Source organism: Sinocyclocheilus rhinocerous, unplaced genomic scaffold (assembly GCF_001515625.1).
Source record: "Sinocyclocheilus rhinocerous isolate Xijiao unplaced genomic scaffold, SAMN03320098_v1.1 scaffold130, whole genome shotgun sequence".
Lineage (NCBI taxonomy): Eukaryota > Metazoa > Chordata > Actinopteri > Cypriniformes > Cyprinidae > Sinocyclocheilus > Sinocyclocheilus rhinocerous.
In genome coordinates this window covers 474988-491270 of record NW_015623500.1, presented here as the reverse complement: position 1 = coordinate 491270, position 16283 = coordinate 474988, and the positions used below count along the sequence as shown (strand labels likewise).

The window sequence follows — 16283 nt, the reverse complement described above, 5'->3', positions numbered from 1 at the left end:
CTTGGCTGTGAAACAGCGGGACGTGCCCTCCGAGACACATGACTCGAGCGAACTGGGTCATTTTCTATCTGAGCTCTAAAGCTGGTCATTGATTCACTCTCCAAAGTGAAAACACCACAGTAAATGACTTTAGAACTCATTTGGAAATTGTCAGAGAGTAAACATGTACAAGTTCAGGCAGATTCTGCAGATATGAGGATGCTTAAGTATGCACAGGCAAAAGTTCCATGCGATGAGGGAAACACACACATATACGCTGCAGCTTTCACTGAGTCATGCCGTTATGAGAAGCTTCTCCTGCAGGACTCTATTCATAGCTTGATAAATATAGACTCTCCATTTTCCATCTACTGTACCAACAAAACCGTATGGAGACACTACATATAATTTAAGTGAACTATGCCTGCAAACTCTGGACTGGAAAAAAAGATGGTGAATCAGGAATCAGACCACCAAACATTATAAAAAAAAAAGAAAAAAAAAAGGTTTCTTAACTGCTATTTTCTAGATTGCATTTCAAGCATTAAAGGGGTCATGCGATGCGATTTAAATTTTTCCTTTCTCTTTGAAGTGATACAAGCTCTTGGTGCATAAAGAAGGTCTGTAAAGTTGCAAAGACTAAAGTCTCAAATCCAAAGAGATATTCTTTATAAAAGTTAAGAGTCAACCACACCTGCTTGAGGTATTCGGCCAATCACAACGCACTGGATAGCTGTCCAATCACAGCACACCTTGCTTTTCAGAACAATGAGCTTTGTAAAAATTGACGCGTTTCAGAAAGGCGGGGCATAGAGGAGAAACAATAATGTACAGTATGTGGAAAATACTGTGTTTTTTTAACCTTAAACTGCATAAAGACATTTCATTACACCAAATACACAAAATAATGTTCTTTTTAGCAACATCATATGACCCCTTTAAGCATTATAAGATTATTCATGATAATTACGATTATTTCAGTAATCTGCGTTCGCCTATGAGGAGTTGAGTTGATCAGCAAGTCTTTGGCATAAACCACCATACAATCAGACAATACCAATGTCTATGTTTTAAAAAGATAATGTTTGAGAATTATTCAACAAGAATTGTACTTAGGAACATTTTTACGAACTTGGATTTTATCTTAAGAAATTTAGATTTTCATGAATCCCAGCAGTTGAAATAATTTTGAAGAAATTCTGATATTTGAATAGACCTACATGTTTTAGAGTCAAGATGTTTTGAAACAACACAAATGTCTATGGTAACATTAACTGTAAAATGGCCATAAAAACAATGATTTAAACGGCTTTACAGTTCAAATATAAGTTGATAAATGCTTAACCTTATTTCAGCCTTTAAACTATTTTTTAAGAAAAAGGATGAATCAAAATGATTAAGTTATGTAATTTAAATATAACTGTTCTGAACAAAAACGGCAAACAGGCTGAATGAAAATTCAAATTCAACTCTCTGACAGTATAGGTGATGCTTATGAAAAGCAGAAATTCAGCGTATACCCCTGTACACAATGCAGATGTGCATTTTAAACACCATTGTATTGACATTAATCCGAGGAGGACAAGAAAATGCCATTAAAACTCTGAAAACAGTCAGTTCCCTTTAAAGACACATTCAGTTTTGCCCAAAAGCATTGAGTTTGCAGGCATGTAAATATCTTTAAATGCCAAGACTGTAATTTATATTCATTCTGAAGTACTGAACATATAATATGTATGATTTGTAAATATGAAATAAAGGGTATTTGCCTGCCTGGGCAGTTATTAACTTACAGAATCCACTAGGATAAAAGCTAAAACTGTAGTCAGTGACATTTCTACCAATGGGCACTCTGTTTTGTTGTAGCACTCTACTCTATACTTAAATCCCTTTTGTAGGCCTACATTTCGCCTTGATAACCTCAGAGGCGAGTGATAAGCAGTGCCAAAAATGCTTTGACTGAAGTGCTTTAGTTGCTACTATAGGAAGTGTCTCTGATATGAAACACAATACATCGCATACTCGCACCTTCAAATCCATCTGCATTCATGTACAATTAATGGCGCTACCTTTTTTTAAAGCAGTATATTTGTGTTTATAAACTTACTTTGCAAATTATCTGTTCATTAATTTGACTGGTGAACTGTTAACAATCCATACAACAGATATGTCTAGACTAATCTAGAATCAGTATACAAATGCACCCAGGATTCACTAAACTACACAATATACAAAAACCTGAAATACACTATCGTTCAAATGTTTGGGGTCAGCTTTTTGAAAGAAATTAATATTTTTATTCAACAAGGAGATGTTAAATTGATCAAAAGTGACAGTAAAGACATTAACTAAATGTTGATCTTTCTATTCATAAAAAAGGTAATTGTTTTCACAAAAATATATTAAGCAGCACTATTTGTAACATTTTAAAATGTAATTGATAATAAGTAATGTTTCTTGATCACCGAATCATCATATTAGAATGATGTCTGAAGGATCATGTAACACTGAAGACTGGATTAAAGACCATTAAGGCCATTAAAGAAATAATTTTTTTTTTAATATATCCAAATAAATAACATTTAATTTTAACTGTGATAATATTTCACAATATTACCGACTTTACTTACTAATGAAACAAATGCAGCCTTTGGAGGATGAGAGTCTTTAAAAAACATTAAAACATCTTACCGACCCCAAACATTTGTATGGTACACTGTCCATTACAGATAAAGTCGATATTCAAATGTCAAGGGCACAATACTACAATCAGAAAACCCCATGTGATTTAAAAGTTGAAATGTGCCCTGTTCCAAAAGATTAAACCACAAAACAGCGGTCAGCATAAACTGCCTTGGCAGGTGCCCTTCGCGCTCCCCGCAGTTAGAAATTGGGTCACATCATGGTAGGAAATTATGTATTACTTATACAACAAGCTGCCCCATGGAGCAGCGGAGAGGAGCGATAGCACAGCCCCCTCCGGTAAGCTATCATTGCCTGTGTGGGATCACTGAAGAGCACCACAAACAGTCCTCCAAGTGTATAGGTTAAAGTGCTGCGGTCGAGTCTCAGTACAGGAATACAGACCAGAGAAATCCTCTCCTGTCATTATTTTATTCCTCCTCTACATTAATGATGTTAATGTAGAGGAGGTATGTAAATGTGCAAATGTGTATGTAAATTTTGCAGGTAACTGTTATGAACAAATAAATGCACTTGATTGAAATTTTTATTTGGTTTTGCCTTTATAATACTTGCACTTGCAGTGATGTTGTGGAAAGAGCCTACTGTTTTAATGATACTCATTACAATACACATCTTTAGAGGAACTAAATGGAAGATCAAGCACAACTGCGGTGAACAGCAATTAATGATAATGCATATTAATATACTATGCAATTTTCTCACTGACCCAGCTCACACAGTCTAATGGAAATCTCGATCACTTTTTCATTTTGAAAGCTACGGTTCCCAAGGCAGTGGTCTTAAAATTGCTTTTTTTAAGCTCAAACGTGCTTTGGGTTACAGAAAAAGCAGCATTATGGTCCATTTGACTTAATAGGACTCTATTAAGATGTTTTTTTTAAACATTCAGCTATTTATTAGCTATTTAAGAACAGAAACTATAACACCTGGGTAGCAGATTGGCATACTTCTCATTTTATTATTAGCACAGCATAAAAACACTTATTTGGAGATGTTTTTGAGTAGTATACGAGTATGCAAAATGCAAATTAATACGGCATAAGCTACAAAATGAAATGTTGAAGTGCTAAAAATACCATCTTGGGAGTAATATAATTGCTCTGTAAAGCTTTGTGGGTGAACACACACACGTCTGGTCAGCTATCCTTGTAGGGACTCTCCATTGGCGTAATGGTTTTTATACTGTACAAACCGTATTTTCTATCGCCCTACACCAACCCTACACGTCACAGGAAACTTTCTGCATTTTTACTTTCTCAAAAAACTCATTCTGTATGATTTATAAGATATATATATATATATATACAGAGACACAGTGAGGAAATGATGATGCAAACTCAAAGTAAAAATCCCAACAAGCGTGTTTTATTTTATCTTAGAATATCGGCGTTTGACAGAATGCCTATAAAACTGGAAAATTTGTTCAGAAGCCTTTTGACTGATTGCGATGCACTGCTGCAGCTGTGTGGGAAGAAAACATTTATGTCTTTGCCTTGTAGAAAATTCAAGCAGGTTATTAAACACACACAAATACCTATGTATCATCACCACAAACGGAGCAATGAATCACACGCAAGAATGAAATGCGCATCCGATCTCACCTCCTGGACTGAAAAAGAGCCTGTGGTTGATGACATCAAAACATTGCGCTCAACGCTATCAATAGCAAATGTTAACAACGCTCGACTTTCCTGGAAAGAAAACATAAAAGACACAGATCAAGAGCTTAACCTGTACGCTATGGTTTGTACCAGCCATGGGCAACAGGAAGTGCGGTGTGTACCTTTTCCTGCAGAGCTGTAGGATCAGTGATTATCTGGCCCTCTTTGCTAATTGCACAGGTCACACTACAAAAAAGGTGGCTCATGGGCAGCCCGGCATCCATTAGAGCCATACAGGCAGCATTCAGGCAGCATGACAGCAGCTGACAGTTAGATAAGGACTCAAACTGTAGGGGGACACAGTAAGAATGCAAGAAAATGGGACAGAAAAAAACAATCAACAGTAACGTGGAAGTTTGGGGCCAGTATGATTTTTTTTTAAATGAAAAAGGTCTCTTGAAGCTCACCAAGGTTGCATTTATTTAACCAAAAATACAGTAAATGCAGTAATATTGTAAACATATTACCATATAAATTAACTCTTTTCTATTTTAATACATTTTAAAATGTAATTTATTCCTGTGATGGTAAAGCTGAATTTTCAGCAGCCATTACGTCAGTCTTCAGTGTCACATGATCCTTCAGAAATCATTGTAATATGCTGATTTGCTGCTCAAGAAACATTTCTTATTATTGCCAATGTTGAAAACAGTTGTGTAGTTTAATATTTTTGTGGAAAGAGGGATACATTTGAAAGATTCTTAAATAGACTGTTAAAACTAATATCATTTATTTAAAATAAAAAGTATTTACTGTCACTTTTGATCAATTTAATACATCTTCGATGACAAAAAGTATTACATTTTTTTTTAAAAATACCTTGCTGAACCCAAAGCTAACTTTGAACAAATTAAACGTTGTAATTGTTCAGATTAATATGCTCATCACCCTTATATTTTGAATGAATCGACCCTTACGCCTTCTCTTCAACAGTGAGTGAGTAACTAAAAGTGGTCAAATAATATTACCGGACGTATTACATATGCCCTTTTCTTAACTGAAGACACATTAGAAATGGTTTTGCTGGTGTTCAGGATACAGAGCCATCATCGTGGATGACCTGCAGGATGACTGTGACAGAGGAGCGAGGATGAAGCGTCAACAGAAGCGCAGCCTCGCACGTCTCGCGCACGCACTGCTCTCTCGCGCGCTCACGGACTCCTAACGAAACAACAACATGAGAAGAGTTGGAGTCTGTACCAGACTGACATCTAATGGTGAGAACTGGCAGTGCAGGCCGAGACGACGAACACTGATGGAGGAGCGTATGAATAATGTCATTACCGAAATGAAAGACACTTATTATTAAACACCTGACATGAATATTAGGCATGCAATTATAGTCTTCACGATTTAATTGGAATTTTTAAAAGCTGTTCAAACTATTTCTAGGTAAAAGCCTTAAACATAATGCATGCTCTATAAGCAAATAAAATAAAAATATACACACAATACAACTGAGTGAAATACTAACTAAGTGCCAATATAGTAGCATGGTTTGCTGAAATGTAGTTTTAAGTTTTTTCCAAGGCCCTTTGAAGGGCCAGTTCCTAAAATATTATTATTATACTTGTATACATTATACTTATTATAGTATAATATACATAATATATAGTAATAACAAATATTTTCAATTCTAAAAAATATTTATATAGAATAGAATTCACTGTGCGTTTACACTAAGAGCCGATTGGCTGGTTCTGGGGGGTGTGTGGAGGAAAACACAATGCTAATCCCTGCAGCCTTGTGTCATTGAAATATATTCACTTTTTATCTTCCCAGCATTAGATGATCTTGCATTAAGTATGAGCAAGTGTATTCTCTGTGATCCTAAATCTACCAGCTGATATAAAGATGTGCATCAATACGCAAACCATGCATTATGTATGAACTGTGCAGCTGCGCGAACCTCAAAACATTGGTGTAATTTGCATCGTATAAAATGTATACCAATAGTAAACCACCTTAATAAAAAGCACGATGTTAGTCCTAAAATAATGTTAAGTCCTTGAGTATTTCTAATGCTTATGTATATGCATTCCTCATCTGACCTAGAAACAGTACACAATTGCGTTCGATCTGTCTGATTGTGTGATCTAACCATCTAGTAATTGTTTTAATCTAATAACTATTGGTCAGATCTCTGTGCGTTGTTGTGGGTAATGGACTGTTCAACCTTCTCAAGGCTGTTGGACGATTTCTAATATTTGTACAGGCTTTACATTTTTATTTCAATGTAGTAATTAGCAATTCATTTAATTTTATATTTGAACAGATTTGTTACGTGACCGCGTTAATTAAACTTTCCTAAGGGTCAAGATCATGTTATCTGCATCTCCTGCGCTCCACCAAGCCACTCCCATAATAGATGTCACCCCTCAAATTAATGCACGACTCTACATTATCTGTATAGCGTGTGTAAGACTCTAATACAATTATGAAGTAATTATTTTATAATGAATAAATCTTTCAGTGAGTAAAACTGTCTGTGTCTGTAGTATTAAAGACTACACAACATTATTACATTATCTTTAAATTAATTTTTAAATGATTATTATTTTAAATTATTGTCCCTGGATTAGTAGGGTACTCTTGTAATAAAGTAGCGGTGGTAGAGGACAGATTTTAAGTATCAATTCTGCTTAAAAAGATGCAATCTAATCCTGTTTACATGAAATAAGCCTGCTCCCGAGCAGGTTTAAGTTTACGGACCTGTTGCTATGACAACAAGTCCAGGATGAGCTTCGAAGAACCAAACAATCCAAGATCATGCCAAATCGTCAACAATCAAATCCAGCTAACTGAGTTAGCGATGTACGAAGAACGGGCCCCATGTCTTTGTTTTCATGAAAAACGCACTAACAAATTCTAAGGCACATGTATTTTTAAGGCATTTTCTTATATGCATGCTTAATATTTAATCTTACATTGTATTTAGCCTATTTATTTTAGTGCCACTTTTTAAAGGATCTATATTTTCTCTCCTTACCTTTTGTTTATATTTCTGCATCAAAATCATAAGATGACCCGTATTACCTTTAAACCAAAACAAAGGCAAAATAAAAGATCTCTTCATTAGATAGTAAAACTTACTGGTCAGGAATTGACTATTAAAACTCTAGTGTAAAAGTCTGTGTGTGTGTGTGTGTAACAGTGTTTTTATTTATAAAATAATTGATTTGATATTTTCAGTGTTCATTTTCATTTTGGTTAAAGTTTTAGTAATTTTATTGTTTTGTCATTTTTAATATTATTTTTTAATGTCTATATAGTTTTTAATTCATATTCTTTTTATTTTTAGTTATTTTAGTACATCAAGTTGAGAATGAGAAAATGAGAAATGTTGCCTTGTCAGCTAGCTGAAATAAAATAAGTTGAAGTTTACTTTCTAATGTTTTATTCTATTTCATTATATTATTTCAAGTAACGAAAATGTTTTTTATGATTTTAGTTTTAGTTAACTAATAACCCTGGTTTATGAGGGCATTATTGAGCAGTTTTTTGTCTGATTGTTAAAGTATGTGATCAGATCTCATGAACTGCTTCTCTGATGCTTGTGTATTTCACTCCCTGATCCTCTGTCTCTGTCTTCAGGGAGCTCTTCGCCAGCAGCCATTTGATTCTTCAGCGGAGAAGCCGCAGTTTCCCGGGGCCTCGGCGGAGTTTATTGATCACCTGGAATTTATTCAGCCCAATGTGATCTCAGGAATCCCTGTGTATAGGGTGATGGACAGACAGGGCCAGATCATCAATCCGTCTGAGGATCCTAAGGTGTGGAGTCTTTTATTTGCACCATATGGCAAAGATAATGTGTGGAAATAAGCTGGTAGCAGGTTACTAAATAGTATCCACAATTTTTGCACTTACACAGCGTTACTTGTCTGTTTCAGCTTCCAAAAGAGATGGTTTTGAATTTCTATCAGAAGATGACATTACTCAACACAATGGATCGGATTCTTTATGAGTCTCAGAGGCAGGTGAGAGGTGCAGTGGATATTAGTGTGATGTTTATTCCAATATAAAATGAAAATAACATTTTTATAATGCTTAAGTTTGGTATGCTTTTGTGTTCAAGGGCCGTATCTCTTTTTACATGACCAATTATGGTGAGGAGGGCACACACGTTGGAAGCGCTGCGGCTCTTGAACCTACTGATTTGGTCTTCGGCCAATACCGAGAAGCTGGTGAGCATGTTTACAAGCTGGAGTCACAATAGTGGCTCTCCCAGTTTTGTTATTATAAGGGTGCACACACATTAGACACGTTAGCCTTGTAACTTGCTCAGGCACGATTGACCTCCCTCTCACTCGCATTGCACTTTAACATTCCAGGCCTGAGCACACTTACGATGCAACTGTTTTGAAGAAAATGGGAAAGAAAAGCACTCTTGATCAGCACAATGGAGTCCATCATAATGTTAACTTTGTAGCTTATTATTTTGAGTCGTTTGGGGTGCAAAGATACACGGTCCTCTCATGTGTGTAATATGCTGCTTAGGGGTGGGTGATATACCGGTAGACACAATTAACTGGTAGAAATTTGTTAACCGGTAGAGATTTTCGACTATAATTTCTATCGCTGTTACACGCTCACGTGACGTTGCTGTGCTACATGATCACGAAAACTTATCGTTTGCACGCGGTTTTAAGCATTGCATTTTAAAAATGTGATTGTAAGCTTGTTTTCTTTAAAAAAAAAAAAAACTAACACTAGCTTTTCTAATCTTTTTGTGTTCTATCTATTTGTTTTCTTTTTATTATAAAATTAACAAAAGCAAAGAAGGCCTCTAACACTAGCATGCTCTATTCTTTTTCTATTCTATCTGTTTTCTTTTTATTTATTATATAATTTAAAAAAAAAACCTTGCTATGTGTACTGCATTAAGCTAACTGAGACTTGTTATAGCACTTGCATATCATTGCTCTTTTGTTGATTTTGATTGCTTCCATTGTCCTCATTTGTAAGTCGCTTTGGATAAAAGCGTCTGCTAAATGACTAAATGTAAATGTAATGTAAGCCGTTAAAATGCAATCAGCAGCGAAAGAGAACTTGCGACAGAGAACTTGAAGACAGAGATATTTTTGCTGCTTTATAGGCCTTGAACGGTTAAAATACACACACTTTAATGTGTCAAAATGCACGTCTTTGCAAGTATCCTCGTAAACACAGTAATTTAGGTCTTAAGTGAAAGCAAACAGCTGAGAAAGAAGATACATGTGTAACAGTATTGGATCCAGGCAGCTCTTAAAGTGACAGCAGTCTAATATTCCTGTTCTCTGTCATTCATGTTAATCAAGATCAACAAATTTTCTGTCTAATCAACAAAAGAGAGAAAATCTTTCACTGCTCTTGACTAAATCACTTTTGTAACTTTAATAAGAAGTATTTATTTAATTGACACGTGTGAAGAATATGCAGTTTTTTTTAAATACATTTTTTTACATTTGATTACTTTATACAACGTGTGTAACATTTCTTATTTTTTCTACTTTTGTTTATATTGTCCTATTACTTGTAATTAGTTTCTTATTCTTATTTAATAATTATTCTTATTTAATAATTATAATAATTATTCTTATTTTTTGTGATATATGAAACTGTTGACAAGAATTGTGAAATATCCATGGTATTAAAAAATGTTGATATCATAGAGACCTTATTTAAAGCAAAAATAACTATATCATGATATATATTATTACCGTGAAAATAAAATGACTCGTATCATGATATAAGATTTTGGTCATATCGCCCACCCATAATGCTGTTTAACAAATCTATCACTTATGCTGCACATAGAACAGTTGCATAATCGACATCTATGTTTCCAGTTCCATGCATGTTTAGTGCTCACACTTTTACCTGTGTGGCTGTGTCCAATCGAAGCCATGCAGAGGTCACCTCTTCAAGCAGGCCAGGGCATGGATAACACTAGTCAAACGAAATGGACTTTGGGGGTCAAACGCGCTCAGGCATGGCACTTGCAAGAGAGTTTTCTTCTTAGTATTTTTTGGTTGTAATGAAAAATGTCAGTCTTCGCTTTATTTTCTTCAAAATGTTAAATAAATATTGTTAAATATTATATGATAGAAAAAGATTGCAGTTTAAATTACAATGCATTGCTATTTGATTCAATAATTTGTATTTATTGATATTTGACATAACAGTTATTTATATTATATTTATATTTATACACTTATAAATATATTTATATATTTTATACATTTATTTATTAATATTTGATCAAATATAAATGTATATTTTCTGAATTTTTATAGGTGTATTGATGTACAGAGGCTTCCCTTTGGATCTGTTTATGGCGCAGTGCTATGCAAACGCTGATGACCTTGGCAAGGGTAGACAAATGCCAGTTCACTACGGCTGCAAAGACCTCAATTTTGTAACCATCTCCTCACCACTTGCCACTCAGATCCCCCAAGGTGAGAAGTGAGCATGTCTGTTACACAGAACAGTCATCATGAATATTTTACACTTACCGTTCAAAAGTTTGTTGTCTATTTTTTTTTTGTGTGTGTGTTTTTGAAGAAAGTCTTAATGCTCACCAAGACTGCATTTATTTGATCTAAAACACAGTAAAACATTCAAAAGAACAGCATCATTGTTTTGTATAGATGTGTCACTTTTTGATTAATTTAATGTATCTTTGCTGAATAAAAGTGTTAATTTCTTTGTGTCAAAAGAAAATGCAAATAATAACTTTGATCACCTGCTGTAGCGGCTGGGGCATCGTACGCAGTGAAGAGGGAGAACACAAACCGTGTGGTGATCTGTTACTTTGGAGAGGGGGCCGCCAGTGAGGGAGACGCACATGCTGGATTTAATTTTTCTGCCACTCTTGAGTGTCCTCTCCTATTCTTCTGCCGCAACAACGGTTATGCTATCTCAACACCGACCAATGAGCAGTACAGAGGAGATGGTATTGGTAAGTATGTGTGTCCATCACAGACTCCAATGTGAGTCTCTGCGTTTCCTTTATCTTATGCTTTTTTTCTCCCTTTTTTGTCCATAGCTGCTCGAGGTCCAGGATATGGACTGATGTCGATACGTGTAGATGGAAATGATGTTTTCGCAGTGTACAATGCCACGAAGGAGGCACGACGCAGAGCGGTGGCTGAAAACCAGCCCTTCCTCATTGAAGCCATGACTTACAGGTAGAGTTTATCCTCACGTAAACCACATGAATTAAACTAGGAAGTACAACATCCCCAGCATTCTATTAGCTATAAACAGCCTATGTGGCACAGTGTAGACCTCAGGGGTGCCATTTGGGGTAGGGTCTATTTTTATTGTGTGTAGGGTGGCAAACTCAGCAGAAAATGCTATGAGATGCACTGTAAACCTATTTATCAACACAATATTTTGCAGTGTAGGCTTTTATGAAACAGCATAAAATATGTGGGGGAGAACTTGCCTATTTCTTGAAAAAATGTGTGTCAGGTTTGATGCAAGTTTCTCACACTGAAACAGCATTTTCTATGCAGTGAATTGTTTTGAGTCCAGGCAGTTTAAGCAGATTATAGGTTTCTCTTTAAGGTTTGGATTCTGTTTGTCCATTCATTACCATTTGATTGTAAATTTGATCCTCCTCTTTATGTAGATTCGATTTCTTGACAATCAAGGTTCTGAAAGGCACACTTCTGATAACTGCTGTATAATATATGGCCATTGTTCAAGGAAATACTCAAGTAACCCAGACATAATTTCAACAATCATTCAGAAATCATTCTAATATGCTGATGCTCAAGAACAATTCTAATTATTATCAATTTAAAAAAAAGTTGTGCTGCTTAAAGGGTTAGTTCACCCAAAAATGAAAATTAGCCCATAAATTACTCACCCTCAAGTCATCCTAGGTGTATATGACTTTCTTCTTTCAGACGAATCCAGTCGGAGTTATATTAAAAATTGTCTTTGATCTTTCAAGCTGTTTAATGCCACTCAGCGGGTGTTGCATGCATCAGTCCAAAAGAAGTTAAATAAAAAGCGCCCATCCATTAAAAAAAAGTGTCTCACACGGCTCCAGGGGGGTGAACAAAGGCCTCCTGTACCAAATCGATGCGTTTTTGTAAGAAAAATAATATCCATATTCAAAACGTAATAATCACTTTAATGTAATTAAATCCCTTGAATCTTAATACTTTGTGTCGTTTCCTGGATGCTCCACGACTGTTCTTCTGTTTTGTGATAGTTGTTCATGAGTGCTGTGTTGGTCCTGAGCAGTTCAACTGCCTGCTGTTCTTCAGAAAAATCCCCCAGCTCCTGTACATTCTTTGGTTTTCCAGCATCTTCTGCATATTTGAACCTTTTCCAAAAGTGACTGTATGGTTTTGAGATCCATCTTTTCACACTGAGGACAACTGAGGGACTCATATGCAACTATTACAGAAGGTTCAAACGCTCACTGATGCTCCAGAAGGAAAGAAGAGATCTTACTTTTTGACACGTTATTATGATTTGCTTAACATAGAACTCTTAAACTGATTTTTGCACAATTCAAGCATATCTTTACCCTAAAATGTAATACATGAGATGTTCTGTTAGCCAGAGTGGCGGTTTCTGCTAGTTTCAACTTTCGGCCAAACATTTACCGAACATCCACCAACATTTCCATGCACCCCTAGTGTTGTGAAACAAACAAAGCCTTTATTTCCTCTTCCCACTCCAGGATTGGTCATCACAGCACTAGTGACGACAGCTCTGCATATCGCTCAGTCGACGAGGTGAACTACTGGGACAAGCAGGACCACCCCATCTCTCGCCTGCGACACTACATGACCGCCCGAGGCTGGTGGGGCGAGGACGAGGAGCGGGCCTGGAGGAAGCAGTCACGAAAACTCGTCATGGAGGCCTTCGAAAGAGCCGAGAAACGTCTGAAACCCAACCCCGAGCTGCTGTTCACTGACGTCTACGATGAGATGATTCCTCCTATAGCCAAGCAGAGAGACGCCATGTGGCGGCACGTCCAGCAGTATAAAGAGCATTACCCACTTGATCTCTATGAGAAATAATCCATGAGCCGTGGACACAACTGGGAAGTTCCTTGCACATGTCAGTTTGTCTGAATAGTTTTTTTTTTCCGTTTCTACATTTGTATCGAGTTAGAAAGCACAAATAGTGAAAGATGTGTTGTTATCCTCCATATTTGCCACTAGAGGCCTCCGTACTGTCATTTTGTGCCTTGGAAAATGATGTAAAAGAAGGAGTTGTGTAAATCGGTTGAAGGTCTTCTATACTGGTCTCGTGTAGCAAATGTTTTCATTGTTCTAACAGCCCATAAATACAGTATCATTACATTGGCATAGTGATATCAATCCATTCACTAGAATTTCTTTATTTAAAGCATGAAAATCTTGAGTGATTCCCCTGATTCTTGAGTGATTCTTGATACTCTATGAAGAACATTCAGTATCTTTAGAATGTGGGTTTTCAAATCACTGTAAATGTTCAGAATTGGTTTCTCATTTCTCCACAAACACTAATACTCATTACAGGTGATGTGATTGTGATACATGCTTTGTGAAAAGGTCATTTGTGTGTATTATTACCCTCAGACTTTCCACTCCAAACTGAGCTATTAATAAGTATATATACAACATACTCTTACTGTAATAATAAATGGTTTGCGTCCTGTTAATTTTCCCCCACAGATGATATTGTTAATAATGACATTCTATTTAGCTGTGATTTTCTGATTGGTAATAATGAACTGAACAAACTTTCTGTGTGAGACTGACTCAACTGTTACATGACATTATGATTGTTGTGTTTGAGATTTATTCGGATTAGCTTTAGGGGTTTGTAAATTGTTTTTTAAACAATAAAAAATGCTCACAAAATGTAATCACTGATATAGTGACGTGCTTACTGAACGTAGACTTTAATAAAATGTATAGTCTTGAGGCCTATTTTATGTAGAGCACAGTGTGTTTAAGTACTAATAACTGCTGGCGATTGAAGCGTTATGCAGACTAATAATGTTCAGTGTGTTGTGAAGAGTTCATTATGAATGAGGGTTGAACGAACTGGTAACTTTAATACAGAGGAATACAAAGTAAATTGGAGGTCAGTGAAAAGGGATTTTTTTTCTGAATATTTCCTACTCTCGGTTTTAAGTATTAAGCAGCACAACTGTTTTCAACATTGACAAGATTTTTTGGGTTTTTTTTTTTTTGAGCACCAAATCAGCATATTAGTATGATTTCTAAAGGATTATGTGACCAGTGTTGGGGAAAGTTACTTTTAAAAGTTATGCATTACAATATTGCGTTACTCCCTAAAACTTACTTTTTATGGAAAGTAATGTGTTACGTTACTTTTGAGTTTCTTTTTAAATCTGGGCAGGGCTTGTTTGTTTTTAATATAAAAAAGTTATTTTACAAATGTAAAGTCCTTTCACACCAAAAGTGAAATCAAAGCCTTAGGCTGAAGGAAATGTAAGTTCATGTCTGTACATTAGAGGGCGGCAGGGGCAATTCAAACAACTTGCATGAAGAATATGACTCAGGAGAAAGTTCTACACTATTCAGCAATAACAAAAATGAAATACAAATGTGTCATTTTTGCTTAGTATGGTTGAATTGGATCATCGAAGGTCAGTAGCAAAGACATGGGTTAATAAAATGGGATTAAACACTTACGAAAATAAACCATGGTTTTACTACAAATTAACCCAAAAACGTCTCGGTTACGTATGTAACCCTCGTTCCCTGAAGGAGGGAATGGATACGGATAAATGGATACGGCCGCTCAGCGGTGGTACAGGACGTGACGTCTCCGTTCCCTCCTTCAGGGAACGAGGGTTACATACGTAACCGAGACGTTCCCTTTCATTTGGTCACTCTCGACGTCACGTCGGTGACCGACGAATTGGGATCCCAACCAAAGCGCCATGGATGCTGCCCCTTCCAGTGTCCTGTGCGAGCCGCCTGCGCCTCTTTTTGGTGTAGGCCGGGGCTCACAACAAGAAGACCAGTCACCGTTGTCATAGCTCTACCCACTCAGTGAGATTGGATAACACTGAGAAAACGTACCGTTCCACTTGGAACAGGAACGTTGCGGAAGCCCCCATCTTCCCGAAGGAGGTTTCGGAAGCACTTCAACAACCGTTTAGGTGCATATGGAAGATTAGAGGTGATTATAACCCTCTTGGAAGAGTGGGCCAATACGGCGCCACTAGCAAGACTTGCTCCTCGTCCTCCCGGATTTTGCACAGTGTTTGTGCGAGAAGGCTCACTGGGGGAAATGCATACTTGCGCAGGCCCTGCGGCCAGCTGTGTGCCAGTGTGTCCGTGCGTCAGGGTGTAGAACATCTGGCAGTGAGAGGTTTCTGGAGAGGCAAACAGGTCTACCTGAGCGGCTCCGAAACATCTCCAAATCAGCTGGACCGTCTGGGGATGGAGTCGCCATTCTCCTGGGAGTGTAGCTCATGACAGCTCGTTGGCCGTACAGTTGAGCAGACCCGGAATGTGAATGGCACAAAGTGACCTGGAGGCTGGAGGGACCGGCTCTATCGTGTCCTTCCCGAGATAGTCATTTTCCCACAATGGGAACATGACTCATCCGCGAACGCCACCTTAGCGTGCTTCATGCCCAGACACGTGAGGCAGCGATCGTGACCATCACCCGGCGCCAGGTAACGACCGCATCCAGAAACGCACGGATGAAACAGCATCTTTAAAAAGACAATCAGTCGTCTTTACAAAGACGCACCCGTGTAAGCTCTTTTAGAGAAATAAGCTCTTTCAGGGAAATGCTCTTTTAGGTGCTGAGACACACAGGGGAGATGGCCGCTTGCAGCACGACAGGGGGTAGTGCAGCCTGAAGTGCGCAACCCACTCGACACAGGAACGACCACCGCTGAAGAGCCGTCCGCCAACACAAGAAGCTCCCTAGAGCGCGCTAGACTCATCACACACGAAG

The 16283-nt window shown here is 37.2% G+C and overlaps 2 protein-coding genes across 2 annotated transcripts; one reads left to right on the top strand and one right to left on the bottom strand.

Moving 5' to 3' along the window:
• Positions 1 to 4034: 4034 nt before the first annotated feature.
• Positions 4035 to 5681, bottom strand: LOC107705410 (exosome complex component RRP46-like). The gene is made up of 4 exons (XM_016508728.1): positions 5386 to 5681; positions 4469 to 4609; positions 4287 to 4376; positions 4035 to 4146 (listed from the first exon to the last, which is right to left on the bottom strand). The coding sequence occupies exons 1-4, from the start codon at positions 5677 to 5679 to the stop codon at positions 4051 to 4053; spliced, it is 621 nt and encodes a 206-aa protein (XP_016364214.1). The 5' UTR covers positions 5680 to 5681; the 3' UTR covers positions 4035 to 4050.
• A 1477-nt stretch (positions 5682 to 7158) lies between these two features.
• Positions 7159 to 14205, top strand: LOC107705067 (branched chain keto acid dehydrogenase E1 subunit alpha). The gene is made up of 8 exons (XM_016508238.1): positions 7159 to 7173; positions 7941 to 8117; positions 8237 to 8323; positions 8422 to 8530; positions 10622 to 10783; positions 11080 to 11286; positions 11374 to 11515; positions 13030 to 14205. The coding sequence occupies exons 1-8, from the start codon at positions 7159 to 7161 to the stop codon at positions 13370 to 13372; spliced, it is 1242 nt and encodes a 413-aa protein (XP_016363724.1). The 3' UTR covers positions 13373 to 14205.
• Positions 14206 to 16283: the final 2078 nt, after the last annotated feature.

What these genes read in the sequence shown, in the direction of transcription:
- LOC107705410 (XM_016508728.1), bottom strand. Translation starts at nt 5,679, where the DNA reads ATGCCTAATATTCATGTCAGGTGTTTAATAATAAGTGTCTTTCATTTC. An exon ending in TCATCCACGATGATGGCTCT is followed by an intron (nt 4,610 to 5,385) that starts GTATCCTGAACA and finishes TCTAACTGTCAG; the next exon opens with CTGCTGTCATGCTGCCTGAA. An exon ending in GCTCTTTTTCAGTCCAGGAG is followed by an intron (nt 4,147 to 4,286) that starts GTGAGATCGGAT and finishes CTTCCCACACAG; the next exon opens with CTGCAGCAGTGCATCGCAAT.
- LOC107705067 (XM_016508238.1), top strand. An exon ending in TTTATGAGTCTCAGAGGCAG is followed by an intron (nt 8,324 to 8,421) that starts GTGAGAGGTGCA and finishes TTTGTGTTCAAG; the next exon opens with GGCCGTATCTCTTTTTACAT. An exon ending in ATTGAAGCCATGACTTACAG is followed by an intron (nt 11,516 to 13,029) that starts GTAGAGTTTATC and finishes TTCCCACTCCAG; the next exon opens with GATTGGTCATCACAGCACTA.